Consider the following 15616-nt stretch of genomic DNA (forward strand, 5'->3'; position numbering starts at 1 on the left):
AGTACTAGATGTGCTGCAGGTCACAGATGCATCTCAATAGGATTACTGCCAAACTCTTTTGAACCTGCACTGAAGAACATCACAAAGTTAAGACCCTGGTGAAGACAGGATCCTGGTGAAATGCAATGAATTCATATTGTGCAAAAGATCTTCAAAGAGATGTTTGTTTGTATGCTGCCCTGATGGGGTAACTGGCAAGCAATTTTTTATTTAAACATCAGAGGAATAGTTACTGGAAAGACTGCCCAGACCATGAAAGCAAAGCCATTCTGACAGAGATAATGCGCATTTACTTTATTCATCTGCTGAAGTCAAGCTGCAGAAACAACAGTCCTGTAAAATATGGGATTTAAATATTTAACTTCATCAAGGTTCTGTGCTCTTATGTGTGTAAATATCCTCAGTTAAGAGCACAATTAAGCCCATTCAGTGTTTTCTGCTTACTCAAATCCTAGTATGAAATTAGTGGTTCACAATCTGAGGCTGTGCCAGGTTTTCTGTTGAAGTTGGAGTACTCCTGGCAGAGGGTGGACCAGAAGCACTGCAGTCTCTTATGGCTTCCCATGGGCACCTAGGACTCTGTAGGGCAGCCCAGAGACTGTGTGATGGCTGGCAGTGACTGTGCATGATAGGATAGCCAGGATTATCAGACTTCTAATACAAAGCTGCATGCTGAAGGTCCATTGGGAAACTCCCAAGAGGATGTGAATAATGTGAACAACTTCTATTCATTTGCATCACGTGAGTAGTGGGAAGAGAACACAGAAGAGCTGAAACCCCAAGTTAAAGTAGAAACTATTGGCTGTTTCCTTCAAGATTTTTTTTCTGGATTACAGAACTCTACATGTAAATTCTACATGTGCAGAAAAGATCTAAATTTGCCCCAAGATTTAAGGGAAAGGCAATACTTTCTGCATGATTTAAAATGCATTATATAATAAGATCAGAGCATTATCTTCAGTACTGAACTCACTCAGCTGACACAACAACTATAAAATACGAGACAAACATGTTTAGATTTTGGAACTTATGCTGCCCAGGTTACCCAATAACACACCTGTTTTGAGGATTATAGTTCAAAGAACATTTATAGCAGACACACAAGTATGCCATTGCCTGTTTGCCTGAGATCACACACTGAAAATAATGTCAAGGATCAATGTTTTTCGCTTGTCTCAGGACCCATGAGTCAACCATTCCAGGATAAACAGACTTTTAAAAATAACTCTTTTGTAATGTGTAGATTTCTAGGAATGATACAAAGGAAAGCATCAGCTGCAAATACTCTGCAGAAAATTAGTTGCATGTGATATATTCCAATATGATTCTAATGGTTAATTTCAATGTGGTCTTATTTTTTTTTACTTAGCAGGGATATTAGCAGGGATAATTTTTCACAGGGCATCTTCTGGCCTTTTTTGCTTTTGCCCTTTAATTTGGTGTTATTTTTACACACTAAACTGTATGTATGAGTACAGCATATGTACAACATATGTACATGCATATCAGAACAAGGGAGAGATGTCTGGAAACTCTGGGCAGGTGAGTTGAATGGATTGCTTTCATTTTCATTATATTCTTACATTATTAATGTTACAACATTTTCATAATTTAGTTTTATTACTACAATTATTAGTATGCATAGTACTCTGTATACAATATATTCAATATATTGCCCACACGGTTTTCTGACTTTCCAGATCCTGATTGCAAATCTAGAAAACTTCTGTCCCAAGACAATAACTTAAGGTGAGAAAAACACTCAGGGTAGTAACGAGGATAGAGAAGAATTGTGCCACAGAACTAGAGGGCTTCAGATTACTTTGGCTTTTTTTTATTGCTGAGTAATTAAAGGGGTAAAAAGAAAGAAAATAGCAGAGACAAAGAGCATATTTGAAAGGACCAGGGTGAAGTAAAGCAGTGTCTAGTGCTAAGTTCCTGTCCATGATGGGGGGTGGGAGAGGTTGTTTGTTTTAATTGTGGGTTATATCCAGATTTCCATATTAAAAAAACCCAAATGAAAATCACATTTTAATATTCTTCTGCTAGTTTTGCAGCAATTCATTACACCTATGGTCTCCCTTTCCCTGCATCTTAGAGGATCATGTAAGATACTGGCTTTAAAATACCATCACTCTGACTTAGAGGCTTTTATACACCAATTTGCAGAGAATCCAGAGCTGCAGACATCAAAATCACAAGGGAACCCACATGAGCAACTGTGGCAGTTTTACATTTCAGGCTACAGCTTTTCTTTGAATTTCAAATTTTAAGTGTTGCAAAGAAGTTATAAAAGCTTTCTATAATCACACAGAATTAGTTGTGTTCTGATGTTCCTCTGGAAATGGAAGGAAAATGGTTCCTTCACAAAGGACTATTGTGTAAAATCTTCTTACCTTAGTTCCCGAAGTAGGTACAAGTCCCACTGCTGCCATATATGTACTTCCAATTGTCTTGATCTTTTCTATGTCTTTATAATATTCTTTGTCCATAAGCTTTGTTTAAAACATAAAACTGTTAAATATTACATAATATTTTAGACAAGCAACCATAGTTATCAGATAATATGTGCAAGTTCATTGAACCATATTATTTTTGGTAAGTTGAGGCTTGTCCACTTTGAGGTCATAAAAAATGGCATTAACTTGCATTTTGATGATCTTCCTGTATTAGAGGAATATGAGGTCAGATTCGTGTTCCTAAAAGTACAAACTGACCAATTTGGAGAAGCCCAGTGTGCACCAACTATGATTAAATAGAAAGTTTACAGTACTGCTTTATTAAGCAGCTCAAGATACTGTAAGTTGTTACAGATAATCTCTATTGATAGGAATTTCATAGAACTGATATGGTCAAAAGACAAAGTATTTAGACCTTACCTCATCAAAATCAGCAATAATTTCATTTAACAGGCGTAAACATTCCACTCCCATATTATTGCCATCCAATTCGATGTAGAAATCATTGAAGTTTGGGATGGAAGCAAACATCACTCCCACTTGTGAATATGACTGGTAATAAAGGTCCTGTAGTTCAGGAGCAGATATAATTTTTATTTTAAAAGAATAATCTAAACTAAGCATTATTATTACAATACCTGTTCTACTGCTAAGCAATACCTATGACAAAAGTCATTATTTTTGCTAGAGAGAAAGCCTGTCTTAAAATAATGTTGAAAGATGTCTTCACTTAAAACCACAAAAGAAAATTAACACCCAAGGTATTAAACCCATTTAAAACAACATAGTTTTTTTTTTCTCCTGTTTAGACATGGAAGTGAGTAAAAATTTAGAGAAAGTCTTAACAGTTGTAGAATATCTATTGTATGAGAAAAATAATTAAGTTTTCTTAATTTGGTTTTATAAGAAAAATAACGGAGCAATTTTATGCTGCAGCACAAGACCGGCCTCACTCCTTCATGTCTTTCCCTGACTTGTGGAGTCCTATACAATATAATGCTGCTCTATATGCTAAGGTTTTTGCTTGAAAATGTAGAGGGCTCAAAGAAATCAAACTCACACTTCTGTTGTTCAAATACATTGATCCAAATACATTGTCCATTATGGACAGTACAGCAACTCCAGTGCTGCAAGTTTTCAGATTACAAGAAAGACTCTGGTAAGAGCTTCCTGAACCAATTCATTTAATCACTTCAGCCTTTTATGTTAAAAGCTGCTGTGTCTTCTTTGAGTATGTATAATTCTCCTTTTTTAACTTTAAATGGATGGTTTTGTTAGTGGTAGCATATTTTCCAGAACTAGAGTGGTTAATACAGTAGTGTCTGGCAGGTCATACATTTCAACACTCAGAACCAAACTGAGCTCATGCAATACTGTGATAAATCCCAATATCCTAAATTGATTGGAAAAAAAATGTGATTTACATGCAGACACTTGGTTATATTTATGTTGAATGACAACATTCCCTTACACTGATTTTTATTAAAATTCTTTAGAAGGAGGAAAAAGAAATAATCTCAAATTACTGAACACAAATTTTTATGAAACTACTATTTAAACATGAGTGAAATTTTAAAAGTTCAAGCCTTTGTTGAAAACATACAATTGAAAGGTGACCCAAATAACACAGGGACACATCCATACAACATGTATTTAAATTTTGTCTTGGTTTACCATATTTCTTGGATTAGACATAAGAAAGTGCTGTGCAACATGTGCTGGCAACAGGTTGAAGAGAATTCTTTTATTATCCAGCTTGACTCTCTCCATATCATCTCTCTCTTCTTCTGCCTGTGGGGATAGAGGAAAAGAAAAACCTTTCCAAAACCCAAAAAGTTAGCTGAATCTATCAAATAGGTTTTACTACTTCATCCTTGAAATTAAACAGCAAAATAATGTAGAGCAGTAATGCAGAGCGAGAACAATTCTCCTGTACCACACTTGGACATTAGGCAAAATCCCTCTAAGTTCTTAGTAACTCAAGCTTAAATCTCTGGGCAGCTTGGAGGATTTGATCAGCTGAGTATATTGGTATCATCTACAGTTCTCTTTTATTTTTAAATAGACACTTGATATTTTGAAAGAATAAGAAGCCAGGACAATCCCACTGAAGTCACTTTGGCCTTAGAGGCCAATTCCTTCTGAGCTAGTCCAATACAGTGACAGCAGTATTTGATCCAACTTTCAAAAAAGAGAAGCATGTAGAATCACCAGTGTGTAAAGCAAAGCTATGTCATTTTGCAGGAAAATGGAAAGAGACCTTGCCAGACAGTAACTTCAACAGAAAAAAATTTAAAATGGAGCCTCCTTAGAATTATATCCAATTAAAAAAAAACAAACAACAAAACAACAAAAACAAACAAAAAACCCAAACCAAACCAAAACCAGAAAGAGAATTAGCAGTTCTAGAGATGGTTTTAATTATGCTGGAGTTTGTCATGAAAACATGTACAGTTCCTTTGCAACAGAAAGACTATCATTTGTGTGAATGAAGGCATTCAGAAAGAGTGTTTAGGGATTAACAGAGCTGGGATCCCTAACCCAAGATACTGGTATCTTATTCCAAGTGCCTTGACTCACCAGAGTTAGTGGGAGTCATACATTAAGAAACAATTCTAAAACTCAGACGTCTTACTGGAAAATTACTGAACATCTAGGGATCTCTTTTGGGACCCCCCAGGTTTGCCTTGTCCTTCATGTACTCATCAGCAAAATTAATTCTCTGGAATTCACTTCTTGTTCTTCGAGCGACCTTTGGCCCCACATTCTGATTTCAATTAGAAAATACTTGATCAGTATCATATAATTAATCTCATAGAAATTATATCTTATTCTTTGCTCCTCAATCACACTCAGAGACCAGTAATGTTACTGGTTAATCTTCTACTGTGATCCTAATATGATTTTTTTAATCTAACTATAATTAGTAGAAGACTGAAAGGCCAGATTCTCAGGTATTGCTGAGAAACCACAATCACATAAACCATTGAACAAGTTGTTCTAATCTTTGGTGGTGTCCTATTGGTATCTGGAAATTGGTATCCTGATCTATTACAAAGCCCATATACTTTTTCACTATCCATTTCTGTCGAAGCAGGAGAAAACCAGTCACCTCTTGCCTTAGTATAGTCTAACAATTTTTTTTATGTGATTTTTTTTTCCAGGAAGCTACATTTTATTTTCCATGACAAAACATAGGAAACAAATTTTTAATTCAAATTATGAAGTCCATTTTGCTTTACAATTTACTTCTGTATTTCCAAGTTGCTTTACAAATAAGAATGCTGAAAGGGAATTGATTTTATAAACATAAAATTCTTCTGGAATTGTTCCCATTTAAACAAATTTTCATCTCCTACTCTAATTTGTGTAATAAGAAACAGATTCTATTCCAGCCATGAAATATCAGTAAATGTTAAATAGCAATGAAGTTCTGCAATAAATATAACTGAGGGTTTTATTCTAAGTGTCTATTTTCTGTTTGTGAGCTGTTTTTACTGACACATGTTTAAATTTCACATGCTCTTTCCTTAAAATCTCCTTCCCCTATTTTGGTGGCACAACTCTGTCTCTGACTTATTGTTTTCTATAAACATGTGAAATGTCCTCTGTCGTTTCATTTGACTCTTGGAATTCAAAGGTTTTAATAGTAAAAATAAAAGGATTCTTCCAGCTGAAAATCCAAACCAAGCTTGTAACTCCATTTTTTTGCATCATACTGGAACATAGGAAATTTTACTCTGCCAACAGCAAAGGGATTTCAAAACTGAATTGATGTTCTGAATTAAAAAATCCATTTGGGTCTTGCTTATCCATTCCTCTATTTCTTGAAAGAGAATTTTTTTTGTTACTTTTTTTCTAAGAATGTTAAAGTTCTCAGTTAAGCTACCAATATTATATGGGGCAGAATACCAGCCTAAAGAATAATTCTACTTTGGGTGAGGGCATAGAGATTTCTGGACTACTCAAAGGAATCAAGTAGTGGCAGGTATGTGGAGTAATCAGTTTGATGCATTGCATGGATAGTGATGTTGCTCACTCACTGGCAGATTTTGTTCATTTCTGTTCTGGAAATGTGTGATCAGGTACCTCTGCCTTGCCCAATTGTGAGCCAAAGTTCATTTTGGAAGATGTGAATGAAAAGGTTCTTCAGTCCACCCATCACTGTGTATGAATCACAACAAAGATTTCAGAGCAAGTCACAGCCATGACTAAGAAGCAGAGAACTGAGCTCTTGACTGAAGAGCTGATGGTGCAAATCAAACTATCAGAGTCATGTCTCAGGAGGTGGCAAAATAAGAGCAGGGAAAGGCATCAAAAATGTCACCATTGCTAATGGTAGAATGCTACATCTCCAACACCTCTATCGTGCATCTCTTCCCCTCTTTGGATGCAAAACTGTTAACTACAATTTTGACTCTGAGAAGGTTCAGTTGCCAAAGATGAGATTGTGGGAAAAAGACTGGAGGTAAAATTAAACATAAAGGTTTGGAAATTATAGGGGGAAATATGGTTGCTACTCCCTGGATGGAAGGTGGTCAGCACACTCAACTTCCCCCTCACACAAAGGGCAACTGAACAGAGGGTGGAGTGAAAGCACCACAACTCTGTTGAAACTTTTGCAGAGGGAACTCAGTGTTACTTTTTTAGCTGATAAGCTGCACAGCATCTGAAAACCAAGGAAATAAAAGAAGACATTCTGCTGTTGAATCAGCAACTGTAGCAGAATTGCTGTCCTTGGGTTGATGCATATCTACATCCCAAGGTTATCTCTGGCACTATATTGACATTACCCGCCTCCAAAGCATGACCACCCCTCACTGAGTAAGATGTATGACTTAAGATACTCAAGCTCCACCTAAACATATAGTATAAAAGTGAGTTAAGAAAGGGGAGAGGTTAGGGAAAACTCCATTGTACCTCCTCAGATCATTTGATGGGCTGAACGTGCCTTATTCCCCACAGGGAGACCTGTTGGGTGAGAACTGTACTCTATGCATGCTGAATGATTACACTGAGCTAGCTCTCACTAGGGATTAGAGCTTGTCTATATATTGCTTTGAACAGGTTTTTACAGTCAGATACTATAACCAGCAATCCTCAAAACTTATTTTTTTATTAATAAAGAGTGTTATCCTGTAAACTGTTAATATGGGTCCCTTAAGGGTGCTTGCAGTCACCAGCAATGGGTGAAAGTGTGGACTCCCAGGAGGTCTCTCTGTTGGCATGTGACCATGAACAAATGAGTTGAACCACACTCCAATCTAGGGGACTGCTCAGTGAAGGCTCCCCATAACGGGACACTGGCAGACTGGTCAGGCACAAGAGTCTTGACTTTTTTGGGGCACTGACAGACTAATCAAACACTAAGGGTTTGAGAAAATCTCTCTTCATGTGACAGAGCCACTAATGCCATGGAAAGCCCTTAAGGGTACAATGCCATGGTAGGTAGTGGTATCAAACCCAAATAGAGATGAAATATTTAAATAGCAGAACAAGGGGCCATAGATCAAGTGCAGTTAGCCTTTTGTCCCCTGGCTTGTTTAAGGTAAAACACTTCCTAGACAGCAGGGAGAGAGGAATGCCCTCTCTCCATATGATTCTGGGAGAAATTTTCACGGATGATGCCTATGTGGGGCAACGCAGTGCCCTGAAGACTAAGATGTGTTAGCTCTGCCTGACCTAGCCCCAAACCTAGAAGCAGAACATTCATGAAATTAGCACAGCACTCCTGAGTTACTTTTCCATGCTGAAAAGCAGAGGTATATTATCTCAAACCACACACTTGGTCAGTACTGCTGTTTTGTTGCTTGTACCCTAGACAGAGTCTCTGCATTGACTGCATTTACACGATCCCCACATACCAAATGTCTAATATCTTGTTTTATTATTATAGTGGTCTGTTAGGGGTATGAACTGAAGTGTACATTCTCTGCTGTTACTGCATAGAGTTTGAGTATCTATCCTCTTGCCTTGCACTGCCTAAGACAGTTCTCATATATTCATTTCCCCAGGAGCTGCTTGGGGAAAGAGGAAAAATGTCCTTGCATCTCTTGCGAGGAAACATAAAGGAGTGAAGATGAGGTAAAGAAAAGGACTTGATCCTGTTGAACAGTGAGGATTCTATCCCATTACACAGCTCTATGGGATGGAAGTTAACTGATTACTGCTATTTGCTGGACCTTTTTCTGGCTTCCTGCTTTCCACTCTTCAGGGAAATGCAATGAAAACTCTCCATCCTCCTTGTGCCTCATGAACACCTAGTGCCTGCTCTCTGAGCAGCTGAGATTAAAGGATAGGTAGGCCCATTCTTTCCCAGGCAAACAGACACTGAGGAGGGAGAAGGAGTACTTGGGGCTGAAGGAAGAAGATTAAAATAGCACAGAGCACAGGTATTTACATTCCTGGTGGAAATATTATCCAAACAGCTAAATGTCATCAAAACCTTTATCTGTTTGCCCCTATTCCCATTGGTTAATTAAGGAAAGCTGCAAACATGATATTTATGCAATAGTTGCTGGTTAAAAAAAAAAGAAAAGGTCAGATTATTGTTAAAATAAACAAGAAAGAAAATACATAGGCATGACCAAGGTAATTTTTCACATTCTGCTGTTTGCTTACCTTTTTGGTATGGCAGCTAGGTAATTTTGCAGAACTTAACTGTATTTGCAGAACTGCAGTATTTTAAAGCAGGCTTTATTTTTGCTCTGAACGTGGTGACAAAATTGAAAATGTTTTTGGTGCTGTGACTTTTTACATCAGTCTAATTAAAAGCTACTGCATTTTACATAGTTACACGGCATCCCACATTTTTTATAATGCTGGTAACTGATTACACATCCTTTGGGAAGTGATCTGAGCAGTTGTACCACCTGTCTGTTTAAGCCTAAAATGCTGTAACAATGTCACTGATTGAACAGTTATCATGTGGAAATACAGTTTCCAGATTCAGCTAAAAAGACAGGCACCGGTGCCTCAGAAACCTCATTTTTTGTACCTGAAGGTGGCACTAAAGCCACAGAGAAGAGATTCATCACACTGCTTTCATAGGGCCAGGTTTTGAGACGAAGTGCTATCACACCTGGCAAGTCTTGCCTACAGACTGCAAAATTTATTTTCTTCCTCTGGCAAATTCTGTGAGAGAGAGCAACTCCATTTTTTATCAGTTTTATCATTTTCAAAAATTTGCTACTTATATTTTTTTGTCCGTACATTTTTTCCTCTCCTAGTATTGTTACATAATTTGCATAATCAAATGTGATTATCAGTAAGAAATAAGGAAAATGTTCCTAAATTTGCTACTCATAGTTATTGTCATATGAGACACACACAGTTATTCAACAATGCTATGCAGAATATGAAATAGTCCTCCCACTGCCTGTTAAAAAAATCAACAAAACAAGCAACAGGTGTTTTCTAGAAATACTGTTATATTCAGAAAGGTTAAATTTGGTACAGAATAAAACCCCAGCCAAATCAATAAGAACCTATAACACCACTGACATGAACAGTAACTACAAATATAGATGTTTTAACAACTTATCATCAGTATTTTTCCCACATGATGTACAAAAATCATACTATATTATCTCTGTTCTGGTTACGCAACACAGATGCAAGGAAATTAGATTAACTTATCTTGAAAGTGTGTATTTTTTCTGAATCAGTTTTCCTTGTTTGAATTCTGCTCTTTTTCAAAACCCTTTTTTTTCCCCTATGGATATGTGTTTTCCTCAGACCTTAGCACAGACCACTGAAATTTTCTACCTATATATTCCTACTAAAAATGGTATTAATTTCAGGACACTTTCAGCATTTAAAATATAATTTAGTTACTAAAGTATCCAAAAATGGTACTTACATCTTCCAGAATAGCCCTGGAATCTGAAATTCTCCTACTTTTAAGTCAACAACTGAAAAGCCTCCTAAAATGCCATGCTGAACCAAGCTGGCACATCTGCACACAGCAGGGACTGGCTGCTGGGAGATGTGAATCTGGCTTTAGCATGTGCAATTCAGTGATTGCACAAAGAACCAGCTCACTCCCTCTGTGAAACTGAAAATCTCCACAGGCCCCGTGCACTAATTCACTGGTTTTTTTCTAAAACTTATGTTACCAAGAATATAACCAAGTTAAGCCAATATGGTTCAATGGTAAGGAGTAGTACGCCTGTAGAGAAACATGACCAGAACTGCTTTTAGCCATATACAGGGCTCCTGTAATCCAACAGCTAGAGAAAACTGGATGCTTGAGAATGCAATTTTTACTTGTCTCCTCTTAAAGGCTGTTAAACAATTAGTAGCTTGGAGTTTGCTAACTATTCAAAGGCAGTTTTAACATATATATATTCTCAATCAAAAGTCTTCCCAGATCCTTCAGTACTTAGATTTCTACTGTGCTGAAGAACCTATTAAGTACAAAGAAAATGTTTTGTGTTTTTCTCACTTATCCCTTTGAAGAGGTAATTACCATAAGCACTTCTGTAACATCCATCACAGCCAGTACTTTGGTATATTATGTTAATTAACCCTTGGATTCATCGTTTACAACCAATACATACAGTGGAAACCAGAAGAACATTTCTTATATCTTATCCATTATTACTTATTGTACAGGGAATAGGTCTTCCACTTGGAATTGAGAAAAAGAAAGGTAAATGCCCAGATCATCTAAGAGGCCAAGAACCTACCCAACATACTGATTGGTTTTAAAGAATGGTAGTTATGTTGATCCCTAAATTCTGAAATTTCAACCTAAACTGATTTTTTTTCAATATTATCATGCAAATCTCATAGACAAGGTAGCACCACATAAGTGCCTAATTTGCATTTGAAAAGATCTTAAACCGGCATTTGATCTTTTCAGATGAAAAGCACTTTTTGAAGTGGTACCTGAAGGCCAGTACTGAAACCTGATGTCTTATCTCTCTTTATTGTGCACAATGCTTTCAACAATAGTGGTAAATGGTGAGATGTCTATATAACCTGTCCCCAAGAAAACAGAAAAAGTTCATATTTTGTCCTTTACTATTGTCCAGTTCTGGTCTTTCAATAGACAAGCATCCCATAGACCTCCTATTCTTACATTTTTAAACTAATCGATTGTGAATTAAAAATTCACTTAAAACTAAGAATCTTAAAGCAGTACCTCCATTAGGGGTGCACAGTTCACCATGTAAGTCATAGTAGCTGGAATGATGAAAAGCATTTGAGATGCTGGAACTCACTCTTGCCCTGTTGAAAGGCCACAGGATAGCAAAACCAGTATATTCCTGCTGCTACTCTATTTTAGGGTTAGGAATAACATACAGAAGGTCTTGTGTTCATTCACATACTTTCACCATAGTATACAGCTAGACATGTACTCCACTGAATTTCAAAATCTAGGCAACTTTTCTTTCCATCTGAAAACTGTATCTGGCACCACAGCAAACAGAAACTATATCAGTTTGCCCAAAACAAACCTCTGAGGCTCTCAGCAGCTCTCAATACTGCAGGCCACAGAACAAAAATTAAATTCAGTAATTACACGTTGAAGACTCAGTTAAACAGTACAGAATCAATGGAAATTATAGAACAAGGTAAATCATAAAGGAAGTGGACATAGTTTGGGACATCAAGACAAACAAATCCCAACAAACCTTAGCTGTTAGGTAGAAAACCTTTATAAGCAGAAGGTAACAGAGCTAGGTCATCCCTGATTTCTCCATTTGAGGTAATACAGTGGAGCCAGGGATGCATTTAACTAACCCATGTGTTCCAGGCTTGATGTTATGTGTAAAAGCAAGCACTGTGATGATTTATACAGATCTCTTGACAACACAGTTAACAGGATGTAAATGAGAACAGAATGTGACCTCTGTGAACTACAGGAGTGTAAGATTTACCAGAAGGGCAACTTCCAAATTCCACCAAACCAAATGTATATATTCAACTTTCTACTTCCTTCAGGGGCCAGTGTGAAACACTTTGGAGGTGGGAATTGGACTGCTGATAGGCATGACAGCACCTCATGCCTGTGGCTAATATAATTTCTATATGTTTTGCTGTGATTCTGATAGTTAGGAAATATACTTTTAAAGAAGGTCCATGCACTTGGTATCTAAATAAATTTCTGATCTTCCCCTGGGAAAGAGTTCCATAGTTTCATTGGATGATATGGATATAAATATTTCCTTTTATAAGTTTTATTTGCTTCTTTTCAGTTCACCTGAAAATTGACTTATTTTCACCCCTCTTTGTAATAAAAGATAAAACAACCTCATGGATTTAGTTTCTGTATCTCAGCTTTATATTGCTAATAGTCCATTCCTAATGCACCTTAGATATATTACTTGATTAAAGATGTACTGGAACAACTTCAAACAAACAAAAAAAATCACTTCTCCAGAAAAAAAGGAATTTTATAAGCCTGTGTAAAGAAGGCTCTAAAATATTTTTTCTCTATGAACACCAACAGCATGAAAAATTGTGAAAGAATCTTTGTCCAACTAATTTGTCCTGAAAATACTTCCAAAGCAAATCAAAAAGTTGGACATCATGAAGTCCTTTGACTTACCTGCACAGCCCAGAGGTAGTCCAGACGCAACTTCAAGTCCACCTGTCTTGAATGCAGTGCCAAAGCACAAGAAAAAAGCAAAATAGCTAGTATTGGTTCATAGCCACGCATATAAAAGGAGCCACCCCTTAAAAATAGGAAGAAAGTAAATGGGTTATTCCAGATTTTCTAATACCTAACAACACATATTTTTAAGACCAGATTTTTAATATAGAACATGTGAGTACCCCCAAAGCACTAGCCTTTTCTGGACAGGGACATGAGTGACAATAAGTCTGATCACTGCGTCATACCAACATGCAACTTCTTGAGGATTTTATAATGCTATTCATCATTGTAATGTGTGTGCCTGCTTTTTATTAGGAAATATATAAACATTGAAAAGCTCAAAAGCTTAAATGAAATTGGAATTGGCTGAGGGCTCCTGAAATATGGAAGAAGTTTTTAAACTGTTTTCTATTTCCTATTATAGTAAGACTGCAGTGTGTTCAGCTGAGGTCCGTTACCATAAAACTACAGAACAAGGGGGCAACAGTGGCTTCCTCCCAAAAGCTGATCTCCTGTTGATGGATGCTACTAGATCTTACAATTGCTGGGGAGAAAGTTAAAGTATTTCTTATGCTTAGCTGAGTCTATAGCCCTAAGCATCACTGACCACTAGAGGATAATTCACAGATGTGTAGTCAATGTTGTGACTATCTATAGAGAATTACCCATTGCTTTAACTTTGCAAGATACCTACCCCAATGCTTTTCTGTAACCACTGAGTTCCAGAATAACTATGTACAAAATTGTAACAAAAAGCAGGAGAATCATTTTTGGCAAGGAAGATACACGTAGAAATATTGCCAAAGTGAGAGTCCCCACTACACAGGAAAGGAAAGCATAGTGGGCGGTGTCACATGGAAGTTCATTCATGGTTTTATTTGTTCCACCAGGAGAAATGATAACAATTGAGCTGCTGGAATTGGTATTCCAAACCCAAGGCATGCAGCCAACCTAGAAAAGACAGGAGAAGCAAGAAGAGGAGTTAAATACAAAATAAACAGAAATGCAATTGCTATGGAAGCTGACTGTAGTTCATTTCTAATTGGGGAAATAACACATGGATTTCCCACTCAGCTCAATGCTTTATTAAAATCTCCTTCTCCTGCAATGCTTCACCGAATTTTAGGGGAGACAGAAAATCTGTTCATTAGATGCCAGTAAGGACAAACAACTGAAGTTTGGTCTTAGTTGCTCTCAGTGCTCAAAACCAAGAGAATCTCATGCCAGCATATTCCTGTAAAATTAAGGAACTTCAGTTAACATTTAATGTGGCTATACAGGTGAAAAAGGATCTTGCACAGAACACAGAAATAAAGGTGTTTGTTTTATTTACTATGTAAGTCATATAAATTTCAATTAAACATGAAATAAAACATATTTTAATCATTGAGTGAAAAACTACACATGAATAATATCTTTTCTCCACCTCAGAGCTACTTCTCCTGTCACATTTGATTCAAATACGAGGCTCATTTTCAATTATCCCTGTCATTTCAGTTATCCAAGGAATTCTATTTCCTCCCTAGACTGGGATATCAAAAGATGTTTAAGTGCATTTCTTAAGGGAAGTTTGGGGAAATTTAACCTGCTTTTTCTAAAGGCAATGTCATGTACACATCTTGGAGCTGTTACCCAAGGAAGAGAAGAATCTCTGGCAAATAGTGCAAGTCCCTAGAGCTCCAGTTTTAACTGCAGTCCAACCTCCACCCCTAACGAAGGAAATGGATAAGAGTTAGTATAAGTGGAGATAGTGGGATGATAGTTTGGAACTGACTTTAAGAGGCACTGGCACATAAGCCCTGCCCTGGATTTAAGCTTCTCTTTTGAAGTGTGTTATAATACCTTTTTATTTCATCCTAACTACTGACAATGAAATATTGTAGCATACTGTAGAGTAACTGACAACCAGAAGGGTGATTAAGCAATGTATTCTATAGATGGTTGTAGTAAATTAAAAAGATGAGACATAATAAATAAAATGTGATTTAAACTCATAATGGCTAACATTGTGAAATGAAAGAGCGAAGTGAAAAATCCCTTTCTGGTGATTTTGTTCAATATCCTTAAAAATGTTCTTCATACTAAACTCATTCAAAAACATACACAGGCATGAGGGCTTCATGAAAGATCTGCATTCCACTCAGGAAAACACTATCTGCTGTACAACCAACAGTGAAACTTCAACACCTAGTGCCTCTGACAGATGAGAATTCTAGAGGCATTACTTTGCAGGAACTAATAAGTTCTATGGATAAAACATTTCTGTTTAAGTTACAGGTTATTTTTGTTCAGGAAAGGATAAAGTTATATTTGTGACTTATATTAAGTCATAACTGAAAGATTACTGCCTTGTTAGAGGTCAGAAATTCTGAATCCTAATCTGTCTTCTTCCAGTGTTGTTCAACATTGCTCAGGGCTTATGATGTCTGTTTCTCATTTTCCCCATCTTTAAGAGGCAATGATGCTAATTGTTTCATTAGGTCAAAGTGTCAGATCTATGGAGGCTGATTCACAAAGATTTCAGCTGTCATAACATTAATCTCCATCCCAA

The 15616-nt window shown here is 36.8% G+C and overlaps 1 protein-coding gene across 4 annotated transcripts in view; it reads right to left on the minus strand.

Moving 5' to 3' along the window:
* Positions 1-15616, minus strand: part of ADCY1 (adenylate cyclase 1) — a 163499-nt gene that overhangs the window by 25602 nt on the left and 122281 nt on the right. For 3 of the 4 annotated variants that reach the window (XM_071553426.1, XM_071553427.1, XM_071553428.1), the window contains exons 13-17: positions 13760-14016; positions 13018-13144; positions 4134-4250; positions 2880-3026; positions 2397-2495 (exon numbers count right to left, since the gene is read on the minus strand). In XM_071553426.1, the coding sequence (XP_071409527.1) occupies positions 2397-2495; positions 2880-3026; positions 4134-4250; positions 13018-13144; positions 13760-14016 (747 nt within the window). Of the gene's footprint in view, positions 1-2396; positions 2515-2879; positions 3027-4133; positions 4251-13017; positions 13145-13759; positions 14017-15616 lie in introns of all 4 variants that reach the window. The other variant, XR_011697676.1, reaches the window with a different exon arrangement.

The sequence above is a fragment of the Pithys albifrons genome, chromosome 4 (assembly GCF_047495875.1).
Source record: "Pithys albifrons albifrons isolate INPA30051 chromosome 4, PitAlb_v1, whole genome shotgun sequence".
Lineage (NCBI taxonomy): Eukaryota > Metazoa > Chordata > Aves > Passeriformes > Thamnophilidae > Pithys > Pithys albifrons.